Source organism: Squalius cephalus (genome assembly GCF_949319135.1).
Source record: "Squalius cephalus genome assembly, chromosome: 3".
Taxonomy (NCBI): Eukaryota; Metazoa; Chordata; class Actinopteri; order Cypriniformes; family Leuciscidae; genus Squalius; species Squalius cephalus.
Window position 1 is genome coordinate 7647153 of NC_137124.1, and position 27676 is coordinate 7674828.

The 27676-nt window shown below is 39.3% G+C and overlaps 1 protein-coding gene across 1 annotated transcript in view; it reads left to right on the plus strand.

The window, feature by feature from the left end:
- The first annotated feature begins 377 nt into the window (after positions 1–377).
- rin1b (Ras and Rab interactor 1b) overlaps positions 378–27676 on the plus strand; it is a 29454-nt gene continuing 2155 nt past the window's right edge. The window contains exons 1-10 of the mRNA XM_079867655.1: positions 378–455; positions 17058–17183; positions 17655–17757; positions 18705–18777; positions 18880–18971; positions 20043–20413; positions 21724–22225; positions 24569–24874; positions 24953–25084; positions 27241–27407. Of these exons, the coding sequence (XP_079723781.1) occupies positions 17058–17183; positions 17655–17757; positions 18705–18777; positions 18880–18971; positions 20043–20413; positions 21724–22225; positions 24569–24874; positions 24953–25084; positions 27241–27407 (1872 nt within the window). The 5' untranslated portion in view covers positions 378–455. The remainder of the gene's footprint in view (positions 456–17057; positions 17184–17654; positions 17758–18704; positions 18778–18879; positions 18972–20042; positions 20414–21723; positions 22226–24568; positions 24875–24952; positions 25085–27240; positions 27408–27676) is intronic.

The window sequence follows — 27676 nt, forward strand, 5'->3', positions numbered from 1 at the left end:
ATTAATTTTATTTTAGCCTGATAACCGCGTCAAAGAATGGCAATGGCAAAACAGTTGAAGAGATAAATTATTTTAGTTTTATTATTTGATTTAATATTTTTGTGCAAAAATATTTTATATTATTATTTTATTCTGACTTGACTTGGCTGGGATACTATTTCCAGTCTGTGTGTCTGCGCACGTATAGTGACAGAAGAGTTTGTGTCGCGTGGGGAAAGTTGCGCGAGGAGCTCCAGTGCGCGTGAATCAGAATGTGATGAACACGGAGGATCATTTAATGATATCAAACTCATCATATCACATGAACAAGGATCATCTCATCAGATCAAACACATCACCACCAGCCCCGGTCCTGCTGAACCGATCAAACGATGTTCAACCGAAAGCGCGCCTGAAATCACCAACCTGATGATGATGATGATGGACGCGAAGGTGAAGAACTATTAACGGAGAAGGTAAAGTTACTCATTCATATAGAGTATTTTCCTTCATGACATTGCCGTGTTTTGGACATGCACCATGCTAATACCTTGTTTAAATATAGCTTACTATGTTTCGTGTTATTATTTGAAGTGTAGGCTATCTAGTCTTGTATTTTGGATTACCATGTTCATCATTCAGTACCATGGTATTACCACATGATATAGCACCACAGATAGATAGATAGATAGATAGATAGATAGATAGATAGATAGATAGACAGACTAACAAAAAGTACCATGTGTACATTGTTAGTACCATGATAATCTTTGAATCACTGTGCTACTGTATGATTATTCAGTACCATGGTACAATGTTAAAATACCACATTATCATATGATCCCATCAGTGTCACGTGATCCTTTCACGATATTTATTAGTAATAAATGGATAGACAAGCAACAGTAGGCTAATTAAAAGTATTACCATGCTTTTCAATGGCAATACAATGTTATTCTTTGAAGCAACTTATAGGTACCATGGTATAGAGATATAGTATCCATTCATTACTAACTGATGCCATCACTGTATGGTGGTACTTGTTTTGTAAGAGGACAACTTTTATATTTTAAATCTGAAGCCATGATGTCTAAATTCACATCTGAAGCATTATGTGTTTTTTGTTGTGGTATAATTTTCCTTCAACACAGCCTGTAAAGTTGTAAGATGATATTTGATGCAGACTGTATGTGCAGTATGTTCATATAATCGATAGTTATGATCATGTGTGCTGGTTTGATACCGTCGGGATCAGATGCAGTCAGTGTTGTTTCTCAGTCCACTTGCTTTTTGATCTCTGAAATGAGTCAGATTTAAGTTAAGTCTTAAGTCGATCTCCACCTCAGTTGTACTATTCAGTTGTATATTGTCCATTATAAATGTTTATATTAATACATTTTGGTTTGGAAATCTTCCTTTTTTTTAGTATATGTACAGTAGGTTTGTTGCCTGGTGGTAGTTAGACAGAAAAACCACCACAGCTCTGAGCATCTTTGGCTGCGGGGGTGGCAGTGTGAAAAGTGTGGTGGTGAGCCTCCTGGGAGAACACACACACACACACACACACACACACACATACTCACACATATACACACATGCAATCAGTCTGTTCACACTTGCAATGGCTTTGTTTCGCAGCACTTTGACTGATGGATGAAACTCATCTTGTTTTTCCAGTGCTATAATAACCAGTCTATTAGAATGATGTCATTTGTGCTATCATGTCATAATCGCTCATTGTGAACACTATATATATATCCTGTTTGTCACTGATACAGCCAACATGCGTAACGCCCTCACCATTATTAGGTTTTTGGTGCGAAGCTTCACTGTAGGACTTTCTTTCTCTCTTTTTTTTCCTCGTTTAATGCAATTTTGTCCTCACAAATCAGCAAGCATAAATGGCACTTGCAATGACAATGATTTTAAGTTTATTATGAGTGCCCCTAATATGCTATTTTAAAGGTTACTAATTTTGTTTTGGAGTCTCAGAGTCACAGTAGGTTTACAAACAGGTTAAAAAAAAACTTAAATTTTCTCATAATACACATTGCAACTTCAGCTTCTCTCTAAACCCCGCCTTTCCGAGAGCTTCCTCTGCTTTGATTGGTCAGACGGCCCAGTCTGTTGTGATTGGTCGACCTCTTACAGCAAATCTGAATTTCAGATCTTCCTCACTTCCTCCACTTGATGCACAGAGATACGAACAGTAACAATGGCGTCGTTTTACCGTATCAAATATCATCTTTTGGAAGTGCAGCAAAGAAAACGGCGTCTTCTCGACATGAACAACACGAACCGAACTCTTCCAGTCTCCGCTGCAACTACAGTGTTTGAGGGCGGGGCAAACGAGACGTTGTTCTCCAGCAGCCAATGAAAACCATAGGCTGGAATTATGCAAACTTTTACAAACCTACATAGAACCGAGTAAAAAGTGACACTGGATCGTTTCAGGATGTTCAGAATCGCTCTTTCTTTGCAGACCTTTTACATTCACCAACAGCTTTATTACAAACTACACGAAAGGATTTGTAAAGGCATAATAGGGGCTCTTTAATGAAATACAATCAAAGTCTCTTTGAATAAATGCCTTAAAGCTACACTATGTAATTTTTTTAGTTGATGCTTAGCAAAAAACACTTAGTTCTTTCAAAAATATATGTGCTCATTAATGTATATTTACTTCTTTCAAGTAATAAAGTATTCTCGTAAGTTTATAATCTGCCATTGAAAGTACATACGGGTGAGGGGTTCGAATGCTGGTCGCCATGTTGCCCCTCCATCTTGAAACTACATTAGCCAAAGAGGGACATACCTGTAAATTCAAGCTTCGCCTTTCGCGCTTTACACTCAGTGACACAGAGACGAATGCGAGGGGGAGATTACTCGCGACTGCCGGCAGATTTGAAAGATTGCTGATGGAGGATCACACCTATTTTCGAGGACATGTAACGTTAGCAGAGTCGCCAAGGAAGCGAAAGAGAGAATTAAAACGTCAACGCGACAGGCAAATCAGCAAGACTAAAGTCAATACTGGAGTAACTTTTCCCAGATGGAAAGAGCTCATGAGGAGCAAAGATTTTAAATCGGACGCCGAGGTTTCCTGCTTTCTTCTCGACAGGTAATTCAGCCTATTTGTGTAAATTAAAAGTTTTATAGTTGCTTGTCTAACTATAGCATGGTTGTGCATAACGCCAGAACGACCTCTAGTATAACTTGCGTTACTTTTCCTCACGTCAATGGTGAAAAAGTATTGTTTACCTTGTAACATAAATCTGTGCTGCGACGGATCACAGGTGATAGTTTTAAAGGCGCAATTAGACGAAGTCGAACTGGAAGCCATGTTAATCTTGGAATAATACGGCCACCGTAGGAGTTAAAACGCCCTCAAAATTGAAAGGAACAGAAACTAATATTCACTGGGTAGTCATATACAATTTCACCACTAGATGGGGGAAAATATCACACAGTGTAGCTTTAAACATAAATGTGAATATGCACGAGAGTGTTTGGTGAAGATTTTCAGCGAGTCCCTGCTGAAGTTTTAGTCGGTTCCTGGTATGGTTTCAGAAAGTTCCCCTGGATGTGAGTCGTGTGTTCTAGGGCTGCACAATATATCGAAATTATCGGAATATCACAAATGTATATATATCGCAATATGCCATTATCGCAACGTCCATTGAAATAAAATATTTGAGTAAATATCGTGAAGGAAATTGGTTTAATTAATAGAAACTCAAAATATTATGTTATCTGAACCACATAAATTCACACAAATTAAAAAAGGTTGATTTGGCAAAAGATAAAAAGTTGTGATAACAAATCATGAAAATGTTTTTTTTACAGTGTAGGGATGTTTTCTTGTCACAAAAAGAATGGGAAACACGTATGTAGGTTATATAATTTAAAATATATTTTAAAGATAATTTAAGTTTATTTTACACACTTTAAGCATTATCGTATCGAATATCGCATTATTTAACGAGTTCTCGCATATCGCAATTTTCTTCAATATCGTGCAGCCCTGGTCGTGTGTTTAGCTGAAGCTCGACGATATCATGTGGAGAGCTCTTCACCAGACGCTAGTCATTCACTCGCTCGCTGAACACAACTTCACATCACTCCTCCACTTCACGGTAGTGATGCATTATTCCAGTTTACACTTTTGTGTAGAGAAAGAGAGAGATAAAACACCGTCAAAGTATGAGGTGTGTCCTTTATTTAAGTTTTAAGTTGAATGAAGACATTTTTAGTTGTTTTTCCCACTGTAAATTAAAAGGCGACTCTTTTTACTTTACTAAAACAGTATTAGGTCACACTTTAGTTTAGGGTCCAATTCTCACTATTAACTAGTGTCTTATTATCATGCATATTACTAGATATTGGCTGTTTATTAGTACTTCTAAAGCACATATTAATGTCTTATTATTTATAACCATATCCTACATTCCTAAATCTATACCTAAACTGAACAACTACCTTGCTAACTATTAATAAACAGTAATTAGGAGTTTACTGAGGAAAAAGTTGTAGTTAATAGTGAGAATTGGACCCCTAAACTAAAGTGTGACCCATTATGATATTACATTTGTAATTATATATGTTTATATTTTTATATTATATGTTTGTTGTTTATATACATAATTTATATATAAATGTTAGCGGTGTAACAGTATATTGCAATACAGAACGGCAACAAAATGTATCGTGGATAGTGACTTTATGTATTTATGTATTGTGTATAGTTCACCCAAAATGAAAATTACTGTGTTAGAAAAAAGTTTTAGTGTCAGTACTACATTAAACTACTGTATGTAATGTTGAATATGATGTATAATAATGCAATGGGGGAATATTTGTGGGTCCTGATAATGCCAAATGTCTGATGCTACCAGTAAAAACACGTTATTTTAAATATATCTAGTCAGTGACAGAGTAAAGCATGTTCGTCTATAATAATTCTGTATTTTCAGCTTCTGAATCATGAATATTTTTATTCTGGTGTCTCTATTGTCCTGTGCTTTTGGGTTATCAGCATCAAGCCTATTAATTTACACCCACAATGTAATACCAAATGTATCATTTTAATTAACAGTAAAAAAAAAATTGTTAACCTTTTACCATGTGTCTTGGAGTATTGCAATAATTTCGTATATTGAGTTCAGCATCGTGATATGTATTGAATCGTGACATGAGGGTATCGTTACACCCCTAATAAATGTACGGTATATTTAACGAGATATCATGAAATTTTGTAATAAAATATTGTGAAAGTACATGTTATATTGTTCAATGTACAATTAAATCTAAATAAAAATATAGTATAATAAAAATACTAAATGTATTTATTTTATCGTTGTTTATTTATTTATCATATTTTTATATATTTAAAACTTGTATTTTTATTATATGTAAAATATAAAAATATAATCAACAATATAATAAATATTGCATCTTGCAAATTACAAGACGTGTAATGCCTTTCAGTACCATATAATAATTGTTTTTAATATAATTTTATTATATTTTTTATTTTACAATAATTAACAACTTAAAAGGTTTTACTGTATAAAAATTTCTATCAACATTACTAAAACTTTAAGGAACTGCAGAGTGAAATGTTATTGCTCAGAGGTTGTGGTTTTGAGTTTTTTGAGCGGAGTTTAAGTTCATTTTGAGATCTCTTGATTGGTCTTGATACGGTTGAGATTTCGGGCGAATTGAAAATGTCCTTAGAATCTCCTTAAAGGAGAACTCCGGTCAATTTTAACATTGAGCTCATTTTTTTGTAAATGTGGAGTGCTATCAGTACAGAGAACAACGACAAAAATCGGTGTTGCCTACACCGTGTTATCCTCTTTTTAAAATTGGCACCCTGTTGACTTCAATGGGGCAAGTTTTAAACCTGCTTTTAGCCTCTTAACATCCTTGATGTGTCATTGCAAGTGCACAGGTCATGTGAGTGATTCCTTCAGAGTGAACACGGTGAATCTGACTGCAGTAGATGTGAAAGATATTAATAAAAGTGATGTTTATTCAGCCAGCGCTCATACCTGTATTTACATCCTGTTTTCGGTTGAAGTCCACAGTAATCGATTGTCGAGTTCGGGCGCATGATCGTACGTACTAAACCTATGCGCGTGAACTCGACAATCGATTACTATGGACTTCAACCGAAAACAGGATGTAAATACAGGTATGTGCGCTGGCTGAATAAACATCACTTTTATTAATATCTTTCACATCTACTGCAGTCAGATTCACTCGTGTTCACTCTAAAGGAATCACTCACATGGCTGGGCACTTGTAATGACACATCAAGGATGTTAAGAGGCTAAAAGCAGGTTTAAAACTTGCCCCATTGAAGTCAACAGGGTGCCAATTTTAAAAATAGAATAACTCGGTGTAGGCAACACCGATTTTTGTCGTTGTTCTCTGTATTGACAGCACTCCAAATTTACAAAAAAATGAGCTCAATGTTAAAATTGACCGGAGTTCTCCTTTAAAGAAGGACATAAGCGAAAGGAAAATTGCGATGATCACTTCAAGGAAATAATTCGATCATTTATGGTCATGTGACTAGGGATGGGCGTATCGATACAAAGTATCGATATATCGATACTGACGTCGAGTATCGAAAGTATCGATACTCAAATAAAAATATCGATACTACAGTTTTGTTTGTTTTTACCAGTGATTTTGTTTATTTGACAAGAAGTTTAATGCGTACAATATGCATTGAATTTGATGAATAACCTCTTTTTAGTAAATAATTGTGTAATATAACTATTTTCCTGCTTATCGGAACACACGCAAATGCTGCAAGTCAGAAGCAATCAATCACAGAGAGCGTTCACACACTGCCGACAATGCATTCAAAAAGGGCTGCGTTTCCCAAAAGTATCACAAGAAACCATTAATGCTTTTGGGAAACGCAGCCCAGAACAATGCTTAACAGAACACAGAAAAACATCATATGTTTGAGCTATTTCACAATAAATTCATTTAAATTGTAGCCTACATAGTTTGTGCAAATAAATAGTTTTTTGAATGTTAAAAGTTCATAGTTCTATTCTGTAACTAATTTTAAAATAAATAATATACTGTCAGAATAAAAAGGTTGCATTTTATGGGTGCAACAGCCGGTCACTGGCAGTCCCTTATGAAAATTAACATTACAGTGATCATAGTTCAACTAGGCCTATAATATTTTGAGGTTTCTAATAGTTACCACTACAAGTAAACATTGTAACCACGTGTAAATAAAAATATAATCTAATAAGTTCCAATTAAGGTGTATTGAATGTTAAAATGCCTTTAAAATATAATGTTAAGTGGGTATCATTACCCATTTTAATCTTAGTAATTCAATAATTTAAGAAATTTTCAAATTTAAAAGTTCAGAGGTATCGGTATCGATATCGGTGATACTGGGCTTGAAAGTATCGGTATCGTATCGAAAACAAAATAAGTGGTATCGCCCATCCCTACATGTGACCCAACGAATACTTGTGATTCGTTTTAAAGCTAGATGGCGGAAGAGTTCGAATTAACTTACAAACAGAGCAATTCAAGTTGTTTTGTTTTGTTTGTGACATATTTCACACATTTTTGTCATGTTATGTTTAAATAAGTGTCATAGGTAAGACGTGTTAGGGTCCACAGATGAGACGGCAAGTTTTAAAGTTGACAGCAGAGAAACACACTCACACATAGACGTATATAATGCGTGTTTTAAAAACTTTTCTTAAAATATAAATGTATATTTATTTGCAACACTTATGTTACGAGAACAGCTAATCGGCTGATAGACATCATGTTGCGTTGTCATGGCAACATCCCCAGGTGAAGTTAATGAGGAAATCACACTTTACAATTAAAGTTTGTTCAAAACGGCTGCATAACACACAAGTGCCCCGCTCACTTTTGTTAGAAATATGCCCTTCTTCTGAGGCTCCGGAAGAAAACACGTGTTTTTTTTCTCTCTGGAGAAAACACGTGATACTCAATATACTCGAATGACTCGGTCCTCCATAATACTCATTTTCATCGCGCTTCATCTCTGTGTCATGTTTGTTTGTGTGCGTATCTGACTGAAAACTTCCGTCATCCTGTTTTAATGAAGGGCAGCTTTATCTTCCGGCACCTCGGTGGGCAGCTGGCATTAGGACCCCTGATTTCACACATCCCACCTCATCTTATCCGTCACTTTAGGCCTGTTTTAGACACAAGCACAATCCGCCACGGCTGTGGTGTGTCATCATTCATCAGCTGCTTAAATGCAGAATGACAGCATCACTGCACTAATAATGAAAATCCCATTCAGACACATTACAGTCAGATGACACGCTATCATTGACAGATTTTAACGGTTAATAGTGCTCTTTAACTGAGTCGAACTGAGATGAGTTTGAGTTTAGTTTCAACTAAATTGAGTTCAGTTGAGCTGAGATGTTGTGTTAAAGAGTCTGTTCACCCAGATATCTTTGAGCCGTATTGACTTTCATTGTATAAGCACAAAAAATGGAGCATTTGTTTCCCAAAATATTTCAAAACTTTTCTTTAATGTTTCACACAAGAAATAAAGTCAAAGAGGTTTGGAATGACGTTGGTGAGTAAGTGATGACAAGTTTTATTTTTTTGAGCAAACTAGCCTTTTTAATTGTGTTGAATTTAACCAAAGCTGATTAAATGAATTGAATGAACATTTCAAATGAAATTTTATTTGAGCTGAGTGAAGTAAAACTTAACTTAATTTTGATTAAATTAATTCTAAATTAATAATACAATAACTATTGCCTTATATTAATTCAATACATTCAGTAAGTCAATTAGTCTATAGTATTTAATATGTATATATATATATATTAGCATTGAATGTAAGTCTATCATATATTTATAATATAAAATAAATAGATAGATACAAAATTATGTAGTCTATATATTTTAGCATTTCAGCTTATATAAGTCTAAATATTATTTATATAATGCTAAATATAATAATATAATATATATAAATAAAATATAATAAATAAAACAAACAAATAACAGTGATAAATAAAATAATATATATATATTTCTTAATTTTAGCATTGCTGTAAGTCTATAATATATTTATAATGTAAAATAGGTATATACAAAATTATATATATAAAATATATATATAAATTATTTATTTTATGTTATATTCAAGTGTATATATTTTAGCATTTTAGCTTAAATAAGTCTAAATATAATAGCTTTATATAATGCTAAAACTAAGGAATATATATATATATATATATATATATATATATATATATATATATATATATATATATATATATATAAACTAAGGAATCTTAAGGCATTAAGGCTCTTCTACAGCATTTATCTGTGCTAATGTTAATTTCAACATTTACTAACACATTATTAAAATCAAAAGTTGTAGGCTATTTGTGAACATTAGTTAATGCACTGTGAACTAACATGATGTTTTGGCACACAATCAGGTTCTGGAGTGATTCAGTGTGACATTTGTCCAACATTTCCTTCTCAAAATCTGGCCTGCCACTATCATAAGCAACCGGATCTCATCCTGAAACTTTCTGGGTCTGATCTCCATTATTCTGACAGCTGAAGATGCTCTTCTCCTCCTCTGCAAGGCTTCCTGTCTTTCCTCACTTCCTCTATTCTCTCTCTCTCTCCCGTTTCTGTCCCTGGAGATGTTTCTCAGCAGGCTTTTGCTGCGACTCGTGTTTAGTCTCCCACACTTCGGCTTCATGAAACCATCTCTGTGTGTCTCTCTAACTCCTCGTCCTCTCTTTCTCTCCATTGCTGTGCTTGTTACTGGAAATGTTGAGAGCTGTCTGACAGACTGTCCTCATGTCACTGAAGTTCACTTCTTCATTTACGCAGAGACCACCTGCTCCACAGCTTACTAGTTTTGTGTTTCACAGTGGCCTCCAAAAGTATCTGGATTCTTCATTTTAAAGAATAATTAAAATGAAATTGCATTGCAAAAAATCAATCTGAGCTCTTCTCAGAATCTTCCCTTCTGCTGTAACTCTCAAATCTAGTTTACAGTCAAACTTCCTTAAAGGGACAGTGCACTCAAAAATGAATATTCTGTTATTTACTCATTCTCATTCTTTTCAAAATTCTGTTTCTGAAGGATCATGTGACACTGAAGACTGGAGTAATGATGCTGAAAATGTAGCTTTGATCACAGGAACAAACTACATTTTACTATTCACAGAAAACACATCTTAAAGGAGATATATGTAGAATTCAGAAACCCTTGTTATTAGCGACACCGGTGGCCGGCATATGAACTGCAGCCAGCAACTTATTGCTCGTGCACGAGAGACTGAACGTGATTCAATACGCCGATATGCTCACGCCGAAGGTCTTTTTCATTCTTCACCTAGAAGTAAAAAATAAGTCGGAAATACCTTTCCTGTGGTATACTGTTAGCGAACATCCAGACGCCACCCACACTGCTGAGAGCGACATTTAGATGAATATGTAAATGTGCTGCTCTTTCCTCTCAATAACAAAATAAACAACAAAAATGCCAGCGGTGAGGAAACATCAGTTCAGAAAGCATCTGATCATAACGATGTGGAAATATTTGCACCAGCTCTGCGATTCACTGGCATCATGTCGACAGATGAGGTTTTTAAAATTACACTGTTATGATAGTTTGATAATAAAGTGTATTTGAGACTACAGACTAGATCTGGCTATGTGAGACTATAGTTTGAATGAATTCCTTTTTTTTTTTGCATGACATATTGACGTTACAGTACAGAATGGCTCTTTCAGCATTATTCTGAACATTGTGAATGGAAGAGAGGCTCTCAGGAGTGCTTGTAAACGTCACCGCAAAAACGACCCAGTCCTTCACAAAAAAATGTAGTCTACATGCTTTCATTGACAACCTAGGAAGTCGGGGAAGATACACAAACTTTAATGTTACATTAAAGTCATTCAGTCTTTCACGTTAGTGCTCTGCCTAACGTATGCACTGTTATTGATACAGTTCCTGCATGTGCACCGCAATAAATTAGAAATAAACACATGGGTTTGTTGATGGACATACTCTTGTTAATGCTGATGGAGAGGAATTACAGCTGAAACATCTCATAATGTACCTCAAACTGAGTAGCGTATCACTGAGGAACGTCCTGCTCAAGTCGTCATAACTAGTTCTTCCAATATTTCATCATCGGACTCACGCTCGGATTGATATGGTAAAAATCAACGTCATCGTTACTATCTTTACAGTGTGTACAATCGCTGAGGACTGAGGAAGACTGAAGTTCAGTTATAGTAATGGGTGTTTTGTTTCCAACAAGCGCTGTACACGGTAGACCAATCACAACAGACTGGGCCAATCAGAGCAGAGTAGACCAATCACAACAGACTGGGCCAATCACAACAGACTGGACCAATCAGAGCAGAGTAGACCAATCACAACAGACTGGACCAATCACAACAGACTGGACCAATCAGAGCAGACTGGGCCAATCAGAGCAGAGTAGACCAATCACAACAGACTGGACCAATCAGAGCAGACTGGGCCAATCAGAGCAGAGTAGACCAATCACAACAGACTGGGCAAATCAGAGCAGAGTAGACCAATCACAACAGACTGGACCAATCAGAGCAGACTGGGCCAATCAGAGCAGAGTAGACCAATCACAACAGACTGGACCAATCAGAGCAGACTGGGCCAATCAGAGCAGAGTAGACCAATCACAACAGACTGGGCCATCTGACCAATCAGATCAGAGTAGCCCAATCACAACAGACTGGGCCATCTGACCAATCAGAGCAGAGTAGACCAATCACAACAGACTGGGCCATCTGACCAATCAGATCAGAGTAGACCAATCACAACAGACTGGGCCAATCAGAGCAGAGTAGACAAATCACAAGAGACTGGACCAATCAGAGCAGACTGGGCCAATCAGAGCAGAGTAGACCAATCACAACAGACTGGACCAATCACAACAGACTGGGCCAATCAGAGTAGAGTAAACCAATCACAACAGACTGGGTCATCTGGCCAATCAGATCAGAGTAGACCAATCACAACAGACTGGACCAATCAGAGCAGAGTAGACCCATCACAACAGACTGGGTCATCTGACCAATCAGAGCAGACTGGGCCAATCAGAGCAGAGTAGACCCATCACAACAGACTGGACCAATCACAACAGACTGGACCAATCAGAGCAGACTGGGCCAATCAGAGCAGAGTAGACCAATCACAACAGACTGGACCAATCAGAGCAGAGTAGACAAATCGCAACAGACTGGACCAATCAGAGCAGACTGGGCCAATCAGAGCAGAGTAGACCAATCACAACAGACTGGACCAATCACAACAGACTGGGCCAATCAGAGTAGAGTAAACCAATCACAACAGACTGGGTCATCTGACCAATCAGATCAGAGTAGACCAATCACAACAGACTGGACCAATCAGAGCAGAGTAGACCCATCACAACAGACTGGGTCATCTGACCAATCAGAGCAGACTGGGCCAATCAGAGCAGAGTAGACCCATCACAACAGACTGGGTCATCTGACCAATCAGAGCAGACTGGGCCAATCAGAGCAGAGTAGACCAATCACAACAGACTGGACCAATCACAACAGACTGGACCAATCAGAGCAGACTGGGCCAATCAGAGCAGAGTAGACCAATCACAACAGACTGGACCAATCAGAGCTGAGCACAGTAGCTTTTGGAAAGGAGGGATTTTGAGAGACTGATTTATCCGACAGGTCATTTGAGAATCATTGAAAAATGTGATGATGTACAATGTATATAATGAGAAAATAAAAGTGTTTTTTGACCTTTGATGAGTGTAAACCTGTTGTGGGAGACACAATGAAGTTTATCGGAGTATGTTTTACAGGAAAATACTGTTTCAGTCTTTCTGCTGCAAAATTAAAAAAATTCATTGTGTTATTTGTGAAAGACAATGAATTATTTATGAAATTTACCTGCAATATCTGAGTAAGAATTATTTTTCAGAAAAGTGAATCATATACCAAAAATCATAAATCAGATCTCCTTTAATAATATCTCTGTTGTTAAAAGCTCACAGTAATCTCACTTGCATTTGCTTTAGAGAGATCTAAAAAAAAAAGTCTCAACCTGAAAGAGCAATTAAAAACCCGTATTCAGAAGGCATCGAAACTTGAAAGTGCACTTTTATGTGCTGATAAAAATGCACGACTTCCTTGATTCATAATTATAATCCTCCTGATCTCAGACTCAGAAATAACCTCGTGAAGAAAAGAAAAAAATTCTTCAAGAGGAGAAACCTGCTTAAATCAAACTCACTCCCTCTTCTTCTTCTCTTTTTACTTTCCTCTTCTCGTGTTTCTCCCTGTATGATGCTTAATTGCATAACTCTTGTGTGTGTGTGTGTGTGTGTGTGTGTGTGTGTGTGTGTGTGTGTGTGTGTGTGTGTGTAGGCTGTTCAGGGCTTTATGTAAGGAGGCCTACGCTGCAATCGGACATCATCTGTCTCTCCTCGGATGTTTTCTGGTTAGGGTTTGCGGTGTGAAGGTTTCTGACCCGTCAGTGTTGTGTGTGTGCTGATGGCACTCGCTCTCAGGTTCTCTCGCAGTGGTTTAGTGCTCGTGTTTGTGGGTGGGAAAGTCATCCGGGCCGATGATGTGATGTTTATGTAATAAAGCCTCTCCATAAACCTCAGATGGGTGTTATACTGTAGGCCTACAATGTCCACACTGGATAAACAAAGCAGTGCTGAGGTATAATAGCTGTGATTGTGCTGCTGAATGGTGTCGGTATGATATATTGGGATGCCAGTCAAACCATTGAACTGCTTTCCTCAGTTTCCTCACACTCAATGTCTGAAGGTCAAGAATGTTTTTTTATTATTGTATCTCAACTTTTTTGAGGGGAAAATAGCAGCATAGCAGGATGGAAATGTCAAGGTTTATGACTCAGTGTGTGTGTTTTTGAAAGAAGTCTTTTATGCTCACCAAGGCTGCATTTATTTGATCAATAAAACAGTAATATTGTGAATATTATTACAATTTAAAATAACTGTTTTCTATTTGAATATATTGTAAAAATGAAATTTATTCCTGTGATCAAAGCTGGATTTTCAGCATCATTACTCCAGTCTTCAGAGTCGCATGATCCAAAATCATTCTGATATGATGATTTTCTGCTCAAGAAACATTTCTGATTATTTTCAAGTATTAAATATGTATTATAAGTATTATCTATGTATTTTAAGTTCTATGTGCAAGTTCTTTAAGTCTGTATTTCTATGGGTGATAAATATAGTGTTTTTTTTTTTCTTTCTTTTTTTTGCTCGGCCATCAGATGTTCCTGCCAGGACATTTAACCACACAACATTTTTACTGTAATAGAGTTCAATTCTGTTCATTTATCAGTGAGTGAGTGAGTGTCTGTGCGAGTAAGTGACTGAGTGAGTGTCTGTGCGAGTGAGTAAGTGACTGAGTGAGTGTCTGTGCGAGTGAGTAAGTGACTGAGTGAGTGTCTGTGCGAGTGAGTAAGTGACTGAGTGAGTGACTGAGTGAGTGACTGAGTGAGTGAGTGAGTGAGGGAGTGAGGGAGTGAGTGAGTGAGTGTCTGCGAGTGAGTGAGTGAGTGACTGAGTGAGTGACTGAGTGAGTGACTGAGTGAGTGAGTGAGTGAGTGAGGGAGTGAGTGAGTGAGTGTCTGCGAGTGAGTGAGAGAGTGAGTGAGTGAGTGTCTGTGCGAGTGAGTGAGTGAGTGTCTGTGCGAGTAAGTGACTGAGTGAGTGTCTGTGCGAGTGAGTGAGTGAGTGACTGAGTGAGTGAGTGAGGGAGTGAATGAGTGAGTGAGTGTCTGCGAGTGAGTGAGAGAGTGAGTGAGTGTCTGTGCGAGTGAGTGAGAGTCTGCGAGTGAGTGAGTGACTGAGTGAGTGACTGAGTGAGTGAGTGTGTGTGTGAGTGAGTGAGTGAGTGACTGAGTGACTGAGTGACTGAGTGTGTGTGTGTGTGTGAGTGAGTGAGTGAGTGACTGAGTGAGCGAGTGAGTGAGTGAGCGAGTGAGTGACTGAGTGACTGAGTGAGTGAGTGTGTGTGTGTGTGAGTGAGTGACTGAGTGACTGAGTGAGTGAGCGAGTGAGCGAGTGTGTGAGTGTGTGAGTGAGTGACTGAGTGAGTGACTGAGTGACTGAGCGAGTGAGCGAGTGTGTGAGTGAGCGAGTGAGTGACTGACTGAGTGAGTGACTGACTGAGTGACTGAGTGAGTGAGTGTGAGTGAGTGAATGACTGAGTGACTGAGTGAGCGAGTGAGTGACTGAGTGAGTGACTGAGTGAGTGACTGAGTGTGTGTGTGAGTGAGTGAATGACTGAGTGACTGAGTGACTGAGTGAGTGAGCGAGTGTGTGTGTGAGTGAGTGAGCGAGTGAGTGACTGACTGAGTGAGTGACTGACTGAGTGTCTGTGCGAGTGAGTGAGTGAGTGAGTGTGCGAGTGAGTGTGCGAGTGAGTGAGTGAGTGAGTGAGTGAGTGAGTGAGTGAGTGAGTGTCTGTGCGAGTGAGTGAGTGAGAGTGAGTGAGTGAGTGAGTGAGTGTCTGTGCGTGTGTGTGTGTGTTTGGGTCTGTGTGTGTGTGTGCTTGGCAAACCTCTCTGTACTTGCTCTGTAAATTCTATAGAGACACTCGACACATGAATGCAATTACATGCACATTTATGCTTTTTGGAAGCAGCTTATCTACAAAAGCAGTGAGTGTAGATTGTGCTTGTGACAAAAGGGTGAAAGCCCATCACTAAAACCAACCCTCAATCAGCACTAGCACAGTTTCAGCAGATACGTGGTTACTTTCATGTCATCAATGGGCTTTCTTCATTGTGAAGCGTGTAAAACACAGACCGCAGCTGAATCCACCTGTCTGACGATGAGAACGGTGTGAGGAGGGGATGTGGGCTTCAAAAACTAGATAAAAATATCGCAAAGAGCCCTGATTGTGCCGGAGAGCTCTCTGACACCGCTAGAGAGAGAAAGGGCACGAGAACCAGGAATTAAAAAACATCCTCTCTACTTTGCCAACAGTTCCTCGCCTTTTTAAGCGCAGTCTGCCTTGTGTGTGTGCGCGTGTTTCGGTGAGTAGGTGTCCGTGGATGAGTGGGACTGCCTGGTAGGACGTGTAGGCATCTGTTGCCATGACAACCATCTGCTGTTATGCATAAGCATCCTCTCGGGCTGCCCACACAGTGTCATCGCAGCGAGATCGAGAGCGAGCGAGCGTTTGAAGCAGTGACTGCCGCACGGTTCATTGTCTGCGTGTTTCATGTAGGCCCAGACAGAATCTGCAAAGATTTCCAAAGGGGGGGGGATTTGAACAGGGTAAAACATGTTAAACTGAGTGGAGAGAACTGTAGGTAACTGAAAGCAGTATCACAAGTATTTAATAAATATAATATATTAAGTTTAGAATAAAATTAGAGATGCTTGACATTTAAAAGCTTGACTGTGACTAGTGGTTTTTCAAAGTACAAGACACTCAGTATTTTCACTGGCCACAATTTTGACATTGATACCAGGGGGAAAAACTGGCATATAGATATTTTTAATATTATCTCATAATTTGACAACCGGTATATTAGGCTTCTGTCACTTCAAGAGCTAATGCACCGACTCAATATACTGATACACGTGCGTTTCCTTTCTCAACTGTTTACGTTCACTTAAAACATAACTGTGTCTTTTTGGTCTTTTTTTGTGTGTATTTGACTTTTTAAGTGCAATAAGCAGCTGAAAAGAACTCAGTTTAGTACTGAGAGGCGGCTTTATGTGAGCGTACTTTGGGTGTTTAAGCACAAAATCTTCAAGCCCTGTAACCAACAATATTCATCCGGAGCAAATGAAGCGAGTGAGTGAGGAGAGGCGGGTTTGTGTGTCACTCGCTAATGTTAACAAATGGAACCTTACTGTAAAGTCTTACCAATATATTTAATAAGCATCGAATTTTGCGAATGTCACTTTCTGTGAGCTCATACCTTGTTGGCCTGGTTTTGTGTTTGTTGTCCCCTGTCCTCTGCGTTATAGATGGACGCGTCTCTCCAGAGGAGTTTAAGTGTTTTGGATCGTCTTCTCCTCACACACTCCATATGGTTGCAGCTGTCAATCAACCCTGACTCCGCCCACCAAATCCTGCAGCGAGAGATAGTCGGGGTGAGAGAATCCCACTTGAAATCAAATCATCATGTTTTTCACTATCGCTCACAATATAAGTCGTAATTACAGTTATCATGCAACGATGTGTCTCTGTATAACTTTGCCTGCGTAACAATAGCCAGTAAGACTGATGTAATTTGTAATAAACAGGCAGTCTGTTGCATTACATTCATATGGTTCTTACTTTATTGGATCAATTTTTTTCTTTTTATAAATTGTCAATTTTCTTTGTCAACCACTTTTGAAAAACTTTTTATTTTTATTTTGCAATCACCCCTCGCCACAATACTGTGTACTTGATTCTGACTTCTCAATAATGGTTTCATTTTATTATACATATTCAACTTTATTGTTGTATATAATAATTGGACTTGTGTATAATATTATACAATTTCATTATATATTATTTTCTCAAATCTATCTAATAAAGGGGTTAATGAACTCTGTATCTTCCCTCTTTGTCCATAGACGTTTCTGGTGTGTAAGTGTAGCGCCTCCCACAGGAAGGTTCTGTGTGTGCGAGTGCAGGAGGGAGGTGTGTCACAGTATCCCATCCGTGAGGAAGACTCCAGTGAGTTTAACATGTCACGCATACACACAAACTTAAGCTTAGTTTTAAGACTGAGCTTATGCTATTTTTTATCCATTAAGCCTAACACATTAACATTGGGTCCCCACAACGTATGTTTGTTGTCATATTGTGCTAGTAAGTCAATTATGGTTACTATAGATTAATGCAAATCCGTAACAACTGGTATTTAACTGGTATCTTATTTAGTCTATTTTTGGTAGCCTCCCAGCTAATTTTTTTTTTTGCTCTAGTAATGTTTTCAGTAAATAAAAAAAGTTTTATATTTGTTCCCAGAACATGTTCCTAAAAGGTAGGATAACATTCTCTAAAATCATTCTGAAAATGTTTAGTGATAGAACATTATCCCCTTACATTCTTATGAAGGTTTAAGCGGGAAGTTTCCCAGCCGGTACTGGATATGGTCAACTCCACAAACATTCCCTGCTTCACTTATTACTAACCAGTTTGACTTTATTTCTGTCATACGTCTACAGAAGTTCTTATTGAGAGTGAACAGAGGTTTAGATGTTGATGATTTATTGAAAATGTTTCGTTTGAAGTCACCATTGTGGTGATCGGTGTTTGCTTTAGTTGGGCTCTTGACCCTTGACTTTTTAACATTAGTTTTTCTCTGGCTGTTGTAACTGTGTGTTTATAAAACAGTCGTTATGGTGAAAAAGACAAGAGAAAGCGTGATCAACAAACAATGTTATCACTAAAGATTTTTTAGAATGTTTAACAGAATGTTATTCTACCTTTTAGGAAAACGTTCTGGGAACGAAAACAAAACCTGCCGCTGAAAACATTACTAGAACAAAACAAACTCCTAAATGAGACCAGCTCGCACAGTTTCATGATTAATAAACAGCTAAGGCTGGTAAACCTGGTTTTATGTCTGGTAACATTTTTATATCTTAAATTCTTACATCTGCTTTGTCACCATTTAGCGTTTTCTCTAGAAAGTTCTGCCCTGAGCTTCCCTGATCTCTGCAGATTAGTGGCGTTTTACACTATTAGCAGGTACGTCAAACCAACAAACATTATAGGATTCATGTACATTAAACAAGTGTTCTATCTATAATGTATTATGTAATTTATGCTAATTGTGTATGTGTTCAACAGAGATGTATTACCTTTCCCACTGGAGCTCCCAGAAGCAATTATACAGGCCACAACACACACCCAGCTGGAAAGCATTTCGCATCTGGGCTTAGGCAAGAATACTTGTTTTTCATGACCATTTCCACCCCCTTACTGACCCTTCAAACTAAACTAGCCTTTTTGCTGCTGTACCTTTAACAGTTATATGTAAACACCCACTTAGTATCCTTAACACCCTCTTATATTCAGATGCAGTGCTTTTAATGCTTACACCAACCTGCAGGTGTGCGGTTTTGTCCACTTTAGTATTTAATTGTCCTTTCCTTCTATAACAACCCCTTTACAAAGTTAGCATGCCGTTGTGACTGGATCACAAAATCAGTTAGCACTGAAATGTGCTTCTAAAACTCAGGGATATTGTTTAACTGTTTTCCCACCAACATCTGCCAGCCACAACCAGCATTTTGATAACTTTCACAAAAACGTCATAGCCCCTAGAATCTGAACATTCAATATATAATATATATATATTCTTTTTTTTTTATCAACACTTGAATGTGTGTAAGTTTCATAAAAAAGCAACATTTTGAACAAAAAGCTGAGAAACTTGTGTGTTTTTTTTCCCCAAAGACTAAAACTTGCATAAGCAATGCCTTTATCGCTTGTTTCTGCTCCTTTTTTGTCTGTGTTTTGATCCGGAGATTCTGTACTCATTCAGAGGATGCGTAATCAATATACCCCCCTTGACGAAAATTTCGTCAATGGCGTGGAAGCATTGTCTCATAAATGACGGAAAAATCCGTTAAAGGAAGACAAAGAGTTGAAACAAACGTCAGCCACTCATTTATTGGTGCTGGAAACAAGAGTGACAGACTTTCCCAACATCTTACTCTTATTGTTAGTTAAATTCCAACTAGCATATACCAGCTGGCTAAGCAAAAACAGCTTGCATGCCAAATAGCATCCTTATCAAACCATAACTGGCCAGGCCAAGTCACCAAATAGATGTTGTTTCAGGAAGTTGTAAAAGTTGTGATGTTATGTTTTCATGTTACATTGAAAGCTTTCATTTCAATAGATCTAAAAGCTATGACTACTCTACAATTCTTAGCTCTAAAAGGTTCATGTGCAATTGTGTTTTCCACTTAATTTTCACTCTTTGCAACCTTCCATGGCTCTTTCAGAGTTCTGGAGCTCTCAGACGTCCCCTGGCCTTCCTAACGGTCCCCCTCCACCCTCAGCGCCCCACCGGACATCCAGATTGATCAGCCCATGTTTTGTCAATCCCCTGTTCCTTCAGCCTCCCCAACCCAGCAGAACCGCCTCACACAAACGCCACCGCTTCAAACGCAGCCTCAGGGTCCGTGTATCCAATGAAACCTCTCTCAGCCTGTCAGGTGGAGAGTCGGAGCTAACCCAGGGGGAGACACACGGACAAATTGCCAACCAGGGCGGCCCAAAACGGACAGGAGGATTGAGCGTGCTCAGGAGGACTCCGGCACTCACTCCCACTTCAGTAGAGGAGGACGAACAGATGTTGGGACAGATACCACCCGTAAGTATGTGGACCCTTGGCTGACTGAGTTTATTTCAAGTAGGGCATACTTCTGAACCAACATACTTGCTGGTGCCTGGAAAACATTAGGGTTAGGTTTTGGCTAAAGGTGGAGATTAGGACAGGCGTGTCCAATCCTGCTCCTGGAAGGGAATTTAGCTCCAATAAACCTGCCTGGAAGTTTTAGTGCTCTTGTTTAGGTATGTCTAATTAGGGTTAGAGCTAAACTCTGCTAGAAGGTGGACCTCCAGAAGCAGGATTGGACACAGCTGGATTGGGATCTCTAAACAACATAATCAATTTAAGATTTCCCTCTGACTTCCCTCTGGTCTTGTTAATGGTTAAAGTTGGAGTTGAGCTTAGGGTTGGCACATTCAATTGGCTAAATCATAGTCACCATACCCGTGTGACTTTCCATGCTTTTTGATAGTAGGACACATTTCTGGATCAGTGTTCTTGTTCGTACTGGACCAATCATCCAATTAGATTTTAGGTATATGTAAGAGGTTATGCAAAAGGTGTCCAGTCCTGTTCCTAGAGCGCTTCATTCCTGCAAAATTTAGCTCTAGACCTAATTAAACACACCTGAACCACTTAATCAAGGTCTTCAGGATCACTAGGAACTTTCAGACAAGTGTGTTAGAGCTAAACTCTGCAGGAAAGTGGCCCTCCAGGAGCAGGATTGGACACGCCTCGGTTAGGCTTTGGGGTGGGATATGACAGCGGTAACCGATCATGCTTCTGGAGGGCCACTTTTCTGCAGACTTCAGTTCTAGCTGTTAATTTTCAAGTAATTCTGAACACCTTGATTAGCTGGTTCAGGTGTGTTTGATTAGGGTTGGTGCTAAACTACAGGATGGTAGCCCTCCTGGAGCACCGTTGGCTACCCCTGGCATATGGGGTCGAACAAAATTCTTATCAACCCCTCATTTCTCTCTCAGGTTAAGGCTAGGTAATAGTTATAGGCATTTGGGAAAGGTTATGAGTGTCTTCGATGTACAATAACATTTCAGGGGGCCAACAAAAAATGGAACAGGAGCACATCCTACTTGGCTAAATCATGGTCTCCACACAACTGTGCTGAAGTTAGCGCGGGTGGAGAGAGGTCAGCACAAATATAACCTTTACTAGTTAACTGCCTCCTACAACCAATATAATGATATTCCACATACTGTGCCTACACTGCACTGTGGTTCTGGAAGGTCGTGATCGTGATGCCTGTTTGAAAATATTTCAGTAGTGCCATGTTCTAAAATTAACATTGTGGGTTTTTTTTACCTTACCCACTTCCACATCATGTGGTTCTCTAGAGTAACTCCTTACCCCAAAGAGACAACGCTGAACTCAACAAAGACACTGAAGATGGTGAGGTGTGTCTCGCTTTGGAAAGAACCCGAGCTCCTTCCCTCGCTGAACTGGACAGCAATAGTTCGTTCAGCAGCCTGGAGGAGGAGGAAGCCCAGGACTTCGCCCACCAATGGCCGCCTGCGGCGCGTGGGACCCGTTTCCCCTCGGCGAACCCGACCTCGACTCTACGCCGCATGACCGCTGCCTTTGTATGCGTGTTTGCTCCTGAGCGCCGAGTTGCCCGATTGGTGGACGAACTCTCCCATGAAAAACGCTCCACGTTTGGGTCATTGGTGCAGGACTTCTTAGAGAAACAGAGGCAGGAGATGGAGGCCTCGACGTATAGTTCTGCTGTGGAGCTGCTTCAGGGCGTGAGGATATTTCTGTCCCAAGCCAAAAATCTCCTTCTTGAAGCAGGAGAAATAGAACCTCCGATTGAGACACTGGTGCCTGAGAATGAGAAAGGTAAGAAGGCATCACTTGATCAATGACACATTGCTGATAAAGTAGTTCCTTTAGCTCAAACAGTAGGGCAGACACTAGATACGCCAAGGTTATTAAGTTCAGTGTATGAACTTATAAAGTGTATATCTTGCATGCAGTGTAAGTCAAACCTCCAAACTTTTGGCCTACAGCACAGCAGCCACTAGGCCACAACACCCCCATTTTTTATCAGTAAATATTAATAAAAATAGACCTTTTTTTATTTTTGTTGAAGAAAATGTTACTGGTAATTACACAAGTTGGCACCACAATGCTAAGGTTTTGTGAGTGGTTGGCAGAACATTGCTTGGATGCCCTGGGTGGTTTGTATATGATTGGCCTAAGTCTCTATGGCCGCATTTACGTACATTTTTTTCCCTCCCATGTGGCACAGATCCGATATAACCTACGAACGTGTAAGCAGGAAAAAAACACATAAATTCTGATATTCTCTGTTCGGTTTCAGGCCTCATTCATGTGTGGAAATAAATCTGATCGGACAATAAAGCGGACAGATCGGATGTTTCCCTGTAAATGCGAGTCGTATGTCATTGAAAAAGCGATTATAGCCCCTAGAAAAGGGGTAAATCGTGCTGTTTTTACTTCCTTATCTGCCTTTTCCGGGTCAGTGCGTCTACCTTGGGTTGTTTCGCCAAGTTTATAGTGTAAATGCAGATATCAGATATGGGTCACTTTTAAAAGAAGATTAAAGCGTGATGTAAAAAAAAATGGATATAGTCGACAAATCAGAATTTGGCATTAAGAACTGCAGTGTATAAAGGCGGCCTAAGAGAGCCTAGTCTTTTCATTTGACTCGGGTTCTTCTTTTAATAAATGTAGGAAGTCTGAAGTCTAAATTTTGATAATCATAATTCAGGTCTTGTTTACAGTACAAACAGTGCTGTAAAGTTACACAAGAAGAGTTTAATACGACAGAATACACTAGGAGTTATTAAACTAAGTTTATTAAACTCTAAGTTTGAGCAATATTAATATTGATGCTTGACTTGGCAAACACCACTTAGGATTTTACAGGAAGGAAATGACTCAACGCTATGGATTGCATCACTGAATCCAATCAGTTGGTTTTTAAAAACTCTAAAACCTTTGGAGTGGATAAAAGATGTGATTGGTTTCCTAGAATCCGTTGATATATTGAATTTCTGTAAAATAGTGTTTATGTTTGAATTGTACTGTTACAGTACATACAGCTTTTATTAACACAGATGTAAAGCAGTTTTGCTGTAAAAGTATAACTCCCGTTCTCTGATGCACTTGTAAAGTCTTATATATTACCAAATATGTTCCTTAAAAAATATGTTCACGTGTATGCAGCACATGCAGTGCAGCGTTGGTTAAGACACAAGTTTAAGTTACCGTAGATCTATTTTTACACTGCAGAACAATCACGTCACTCAAATAAAAACATCCAATCTTTCATAACCCTGCATAGCTGGGATTATGAGCTGATTATGAGTTATCTCCCCCAAATCAAAGCAAGAAATCCGGCCACATCCCTGGGGATGGATGCCGTTTCAGATGTTGGTGGAGGCATTCGCATTTTCCACTTTGCATTTATCATTAGCACATTGCACATTCCCACGCATACTTTAGGAAGCGTGTGGAGAGAGAGAGAAGAGATAGAGGGAGGGATGGGGAGGTGATTTTGCACAGTGCACAGATTTCCCTGTTTTGCTACAATGTGTCTGGCTCTTTCTTCTACTGTACAAAACATTAATTTGCCATTGAACAGAGCTTGTTTATTTTCGCCAAGCTGCTCAGTGGCTGTATGTTCACTTCCACAGACACACTTTGTGTGGGAAACATTTAAAATCACCAACCTTGACTATAAAAAGTTACATTACAAACCAATATTTCAATTCAAGGCCATATAAAGCCAGTAATAAAATCTGAATCAACATGCATCTGAATCAAATGTCATATCATTTGTTAACAAACAAGTATTCATTACTTCGCTGAGCTTATTGTTTCTGCATTCAATTATTACATTGTTTAAATTAATACGTTTTTTCGCTAACTGTGATTTTATATATGTACTTTTATGAAATACATAACTTAGACAGTTACCTCTGATAATAAATTGCTCTAAATTGTAATGTGGACTCATGCATTTTCTGTAAAGCTGCTTTGAAATGATGTGTATTGTGGAAAGCGCTATACAAATAAAGTGAATTGAATTGAATTAAACACTGTAAATTTCATAAGGACACCAAAAAGAGCCTGAATACCCATTCACAGGGATGATTTAGAAATATTATTTCAGATTTTAAAGTGCACTTTCCTTTTCTGTCATGTGACCCACAGATCTAGCCCTGGAAAAGGCTCTGTTTGGCTGCGTGTTGAAGCCGTTGAAGATTCAGCTGTACCAGACGCTCGTATCTCTCCACACTCGGGACGGCTCTTTACAGAGGATCACAGACAGCATGCTGGCCTACCAGGAGGGGGCGCTGGAGCGCCTAGCTGTGCGAGTGGGAGTCCTGGACGTCCGTGGTATAGACCGAGCAAAGGCAAAGCTCACGCTGATGCAGCGCAGCCATTCGCCCATTGACAAGGTGTTGCTTTTGCTGCAGGTGTGCAAGAGTGTGTACAAGGCTATGGAGACGCAACCGGGTGAGAAAAGATTCAGAAACTGGATTGTCATTAGGTATAAGACGTTAAAGTTAAGACTTTTCCTCATTTCCTCTGCAGGTCAGGAAGTGGGGTCTGAGGACTTCCTACCGGCTCTGTCCTACGTGATTGTTCAATGTAATGTCCCACAACTGCTGCTGGAGACGGAGTACATGATGGAGCTGCTTGAGCCGGCATGGCTGACCGGAGAGGGTAAAGGAGAATTCACCTCAAAAACAAAAACACACAGACTCCGTTCAAAGAGGACCTATTATGCTTTTTTACATGTTCATCTTTCTTTAGTGTGTTATGTTGCTGTTTAAGCATGAAAAAGTTACAAAGCACAAAGTCCCTCCAATAAATAACAATATTCATCATTTAAATTAATTAATATGCAAAATAAAGGGGTGGGGCCTGGTTGAGTTAGTTAGTAGTGTGTTGAAACTCGTAGTGTGTGTAAACTCGTAGTGTGTGTATACTCGCGATTATGGTAAGAGGCGGGGCATTTCCTAAACACTCTCAACGCACTTGACCAATCACAACACACTGGTCCAGCCGACCAATCACAACACACTGGTCTAGCCAACCAATCACAACACACTGGTCCAGCCGACCAATCACAACACACTGGTCCAGCCAACCAATCATAACACACTGGTCCAGCCGACCAATCACAACACCAGCCGACCAATCACAACACACTGGTCCAGCCGACCAATCACAACACACTGGTCCAGCCGACCAATCACAACACACTGGTCCAGCCGACCAGTAACAACACACTGGTCCAGCCGACCAATCACAACACACTGGTCCAGCCGACCAATCATAACACACTGGTCCAGCCGACCAATAACAACACACTGGTTCAGCCGACCAATCACAACACACTGGTCCAGCCAACCAGTAACAACACACTGGTCCAGCCGACCAATCACAACACACTGGTCCAGCCGACCAATCATAACACACTGGTCCAGCCGACCAATAACAACACACTGGTCCAGCCGACCAATCACAACACCAGCCGACCAATCATAACACACTGGTCCAGCCGACCAATAACAACACACTGGTCCAGCCGACCAATCACAACACACTGGTCCAGCCGACCAATCACAACACACTGATCTAGCCGACCAATCAGAGCACACTGGTGCAGCCGACCAATCACAACACACTGGTTCAGCCGACCAATCACAACACCAGCCGACCAATCACAACACACTGGTCCAGCCGACCAATTACAACACACTGGTTCAGCCGACCAATCACAACACACTGGTCCAGCCGACCAATCACAACACACTGGTCCAAACGACCAATCACAACACACTGGTCTAGCCGACCAAACAGAGCACACTGGTCCAGCCCAATCACAACACACTGGTCCAGCCGACCAATCAGAGCACAGTGTGCTTTTCAGAAGGAGGGGCTTCATAGAGATAGGAACTAAATAGAGCGTTACTGACAGACTGGGAAAAGAGGTGCTGCAACAATCTCAAATATAGTGTTTTTTGAACATTCAAGCATGAAATCCTCTTCTAGTAGAGTCCAAAAACAACATCAAGACTTTGTAAAGGGGCGTAATATGGCCTCTTTTAAAACTCTAGTTACTTTTAACGTGAAGGTTGTGTCAAAAACTTGGTGGCACATTTATGCTACTGTGTAAGATAACTTGTCAGATGAAGGTATCACATGTATCCTTCACAGATATGAGAATCTCAGACAAGACTGGGAGGAACATTCTTATGCTATTATAAATTACAAATATTTTATTCATTTGTAAATCAAAATGGTTTCATTGAAAAATCAACCTTTTAGCCAAAAAATGTAAATCTTGACTTTTAGCAGTAATACACAAATCTTGCGAGACGGTCTACCATGAGCTCTGAGCCACAAGTGAGTGTGATTTCCACTTCATTTATCATTCATCTTCATTAACTTCAACAGCCAAATTCCCAGTGAAGAACTACACTACCTGAACAGAGCAACAGCAATCAGAAGTTGCTGTTACCATGGAAACCCACACATTCGCATGAAGTTTTATAAATTATGTAATCGAGTTGATCTACCTACACTCTAAAACTATTTATATACAGATTTATACATATAATATATATTTGTCTCATTATAATAAAAAGGTCAATTGTTTTGGATGTTTTATATATATGTATAATATATATAGCATGTACAGCATCATTCTTAATGGTTTATGGGATGAGTAATTTAAGTTTGTAATTTAAGTAATTTAACATTGTCTTTTTGCAGATTTTGTATAACTGAGTTTATAAGTATAAGAGAGACGGGATGTACAGGCTGTTTGTACGTCCCCAAACTGAGGAGTTTTCATGGTTGTTTGTTTGTAGGTGGATACTATTTGACGAGCGTGTATGCCAGCCTATGCCTGATCCAGAACAAGCCTGGGACCACGCCCACCTGCACTCTGACCAATGAGGCTCAAGAGTACTTGCGGGAGTGGAGCAGGAGGCGGGGCCAAGAAGCCCAGACCCAGAAGGACAGTCAGCAGAAACAGGTTGAAGACAACATGCAAACACACACAGATTGTTTTACTGTGAATATGTGTGTGTATAATACACAATCCATTTTATATTTAGAAACTTATTGTTGATTTTTCTTCTGTACAGTCGTATTTCACTATTTATCAGATTATCAGGAAACAACTTTTAAAGGGACAGTACATCCAAAACAATTGGCTTTTTTATTGTAACGTGACATAATATAATGTGACAGATTTGTGGTTTCAACAGACTATTCAGCAGGAAATAATGTAAGACAGGGCTT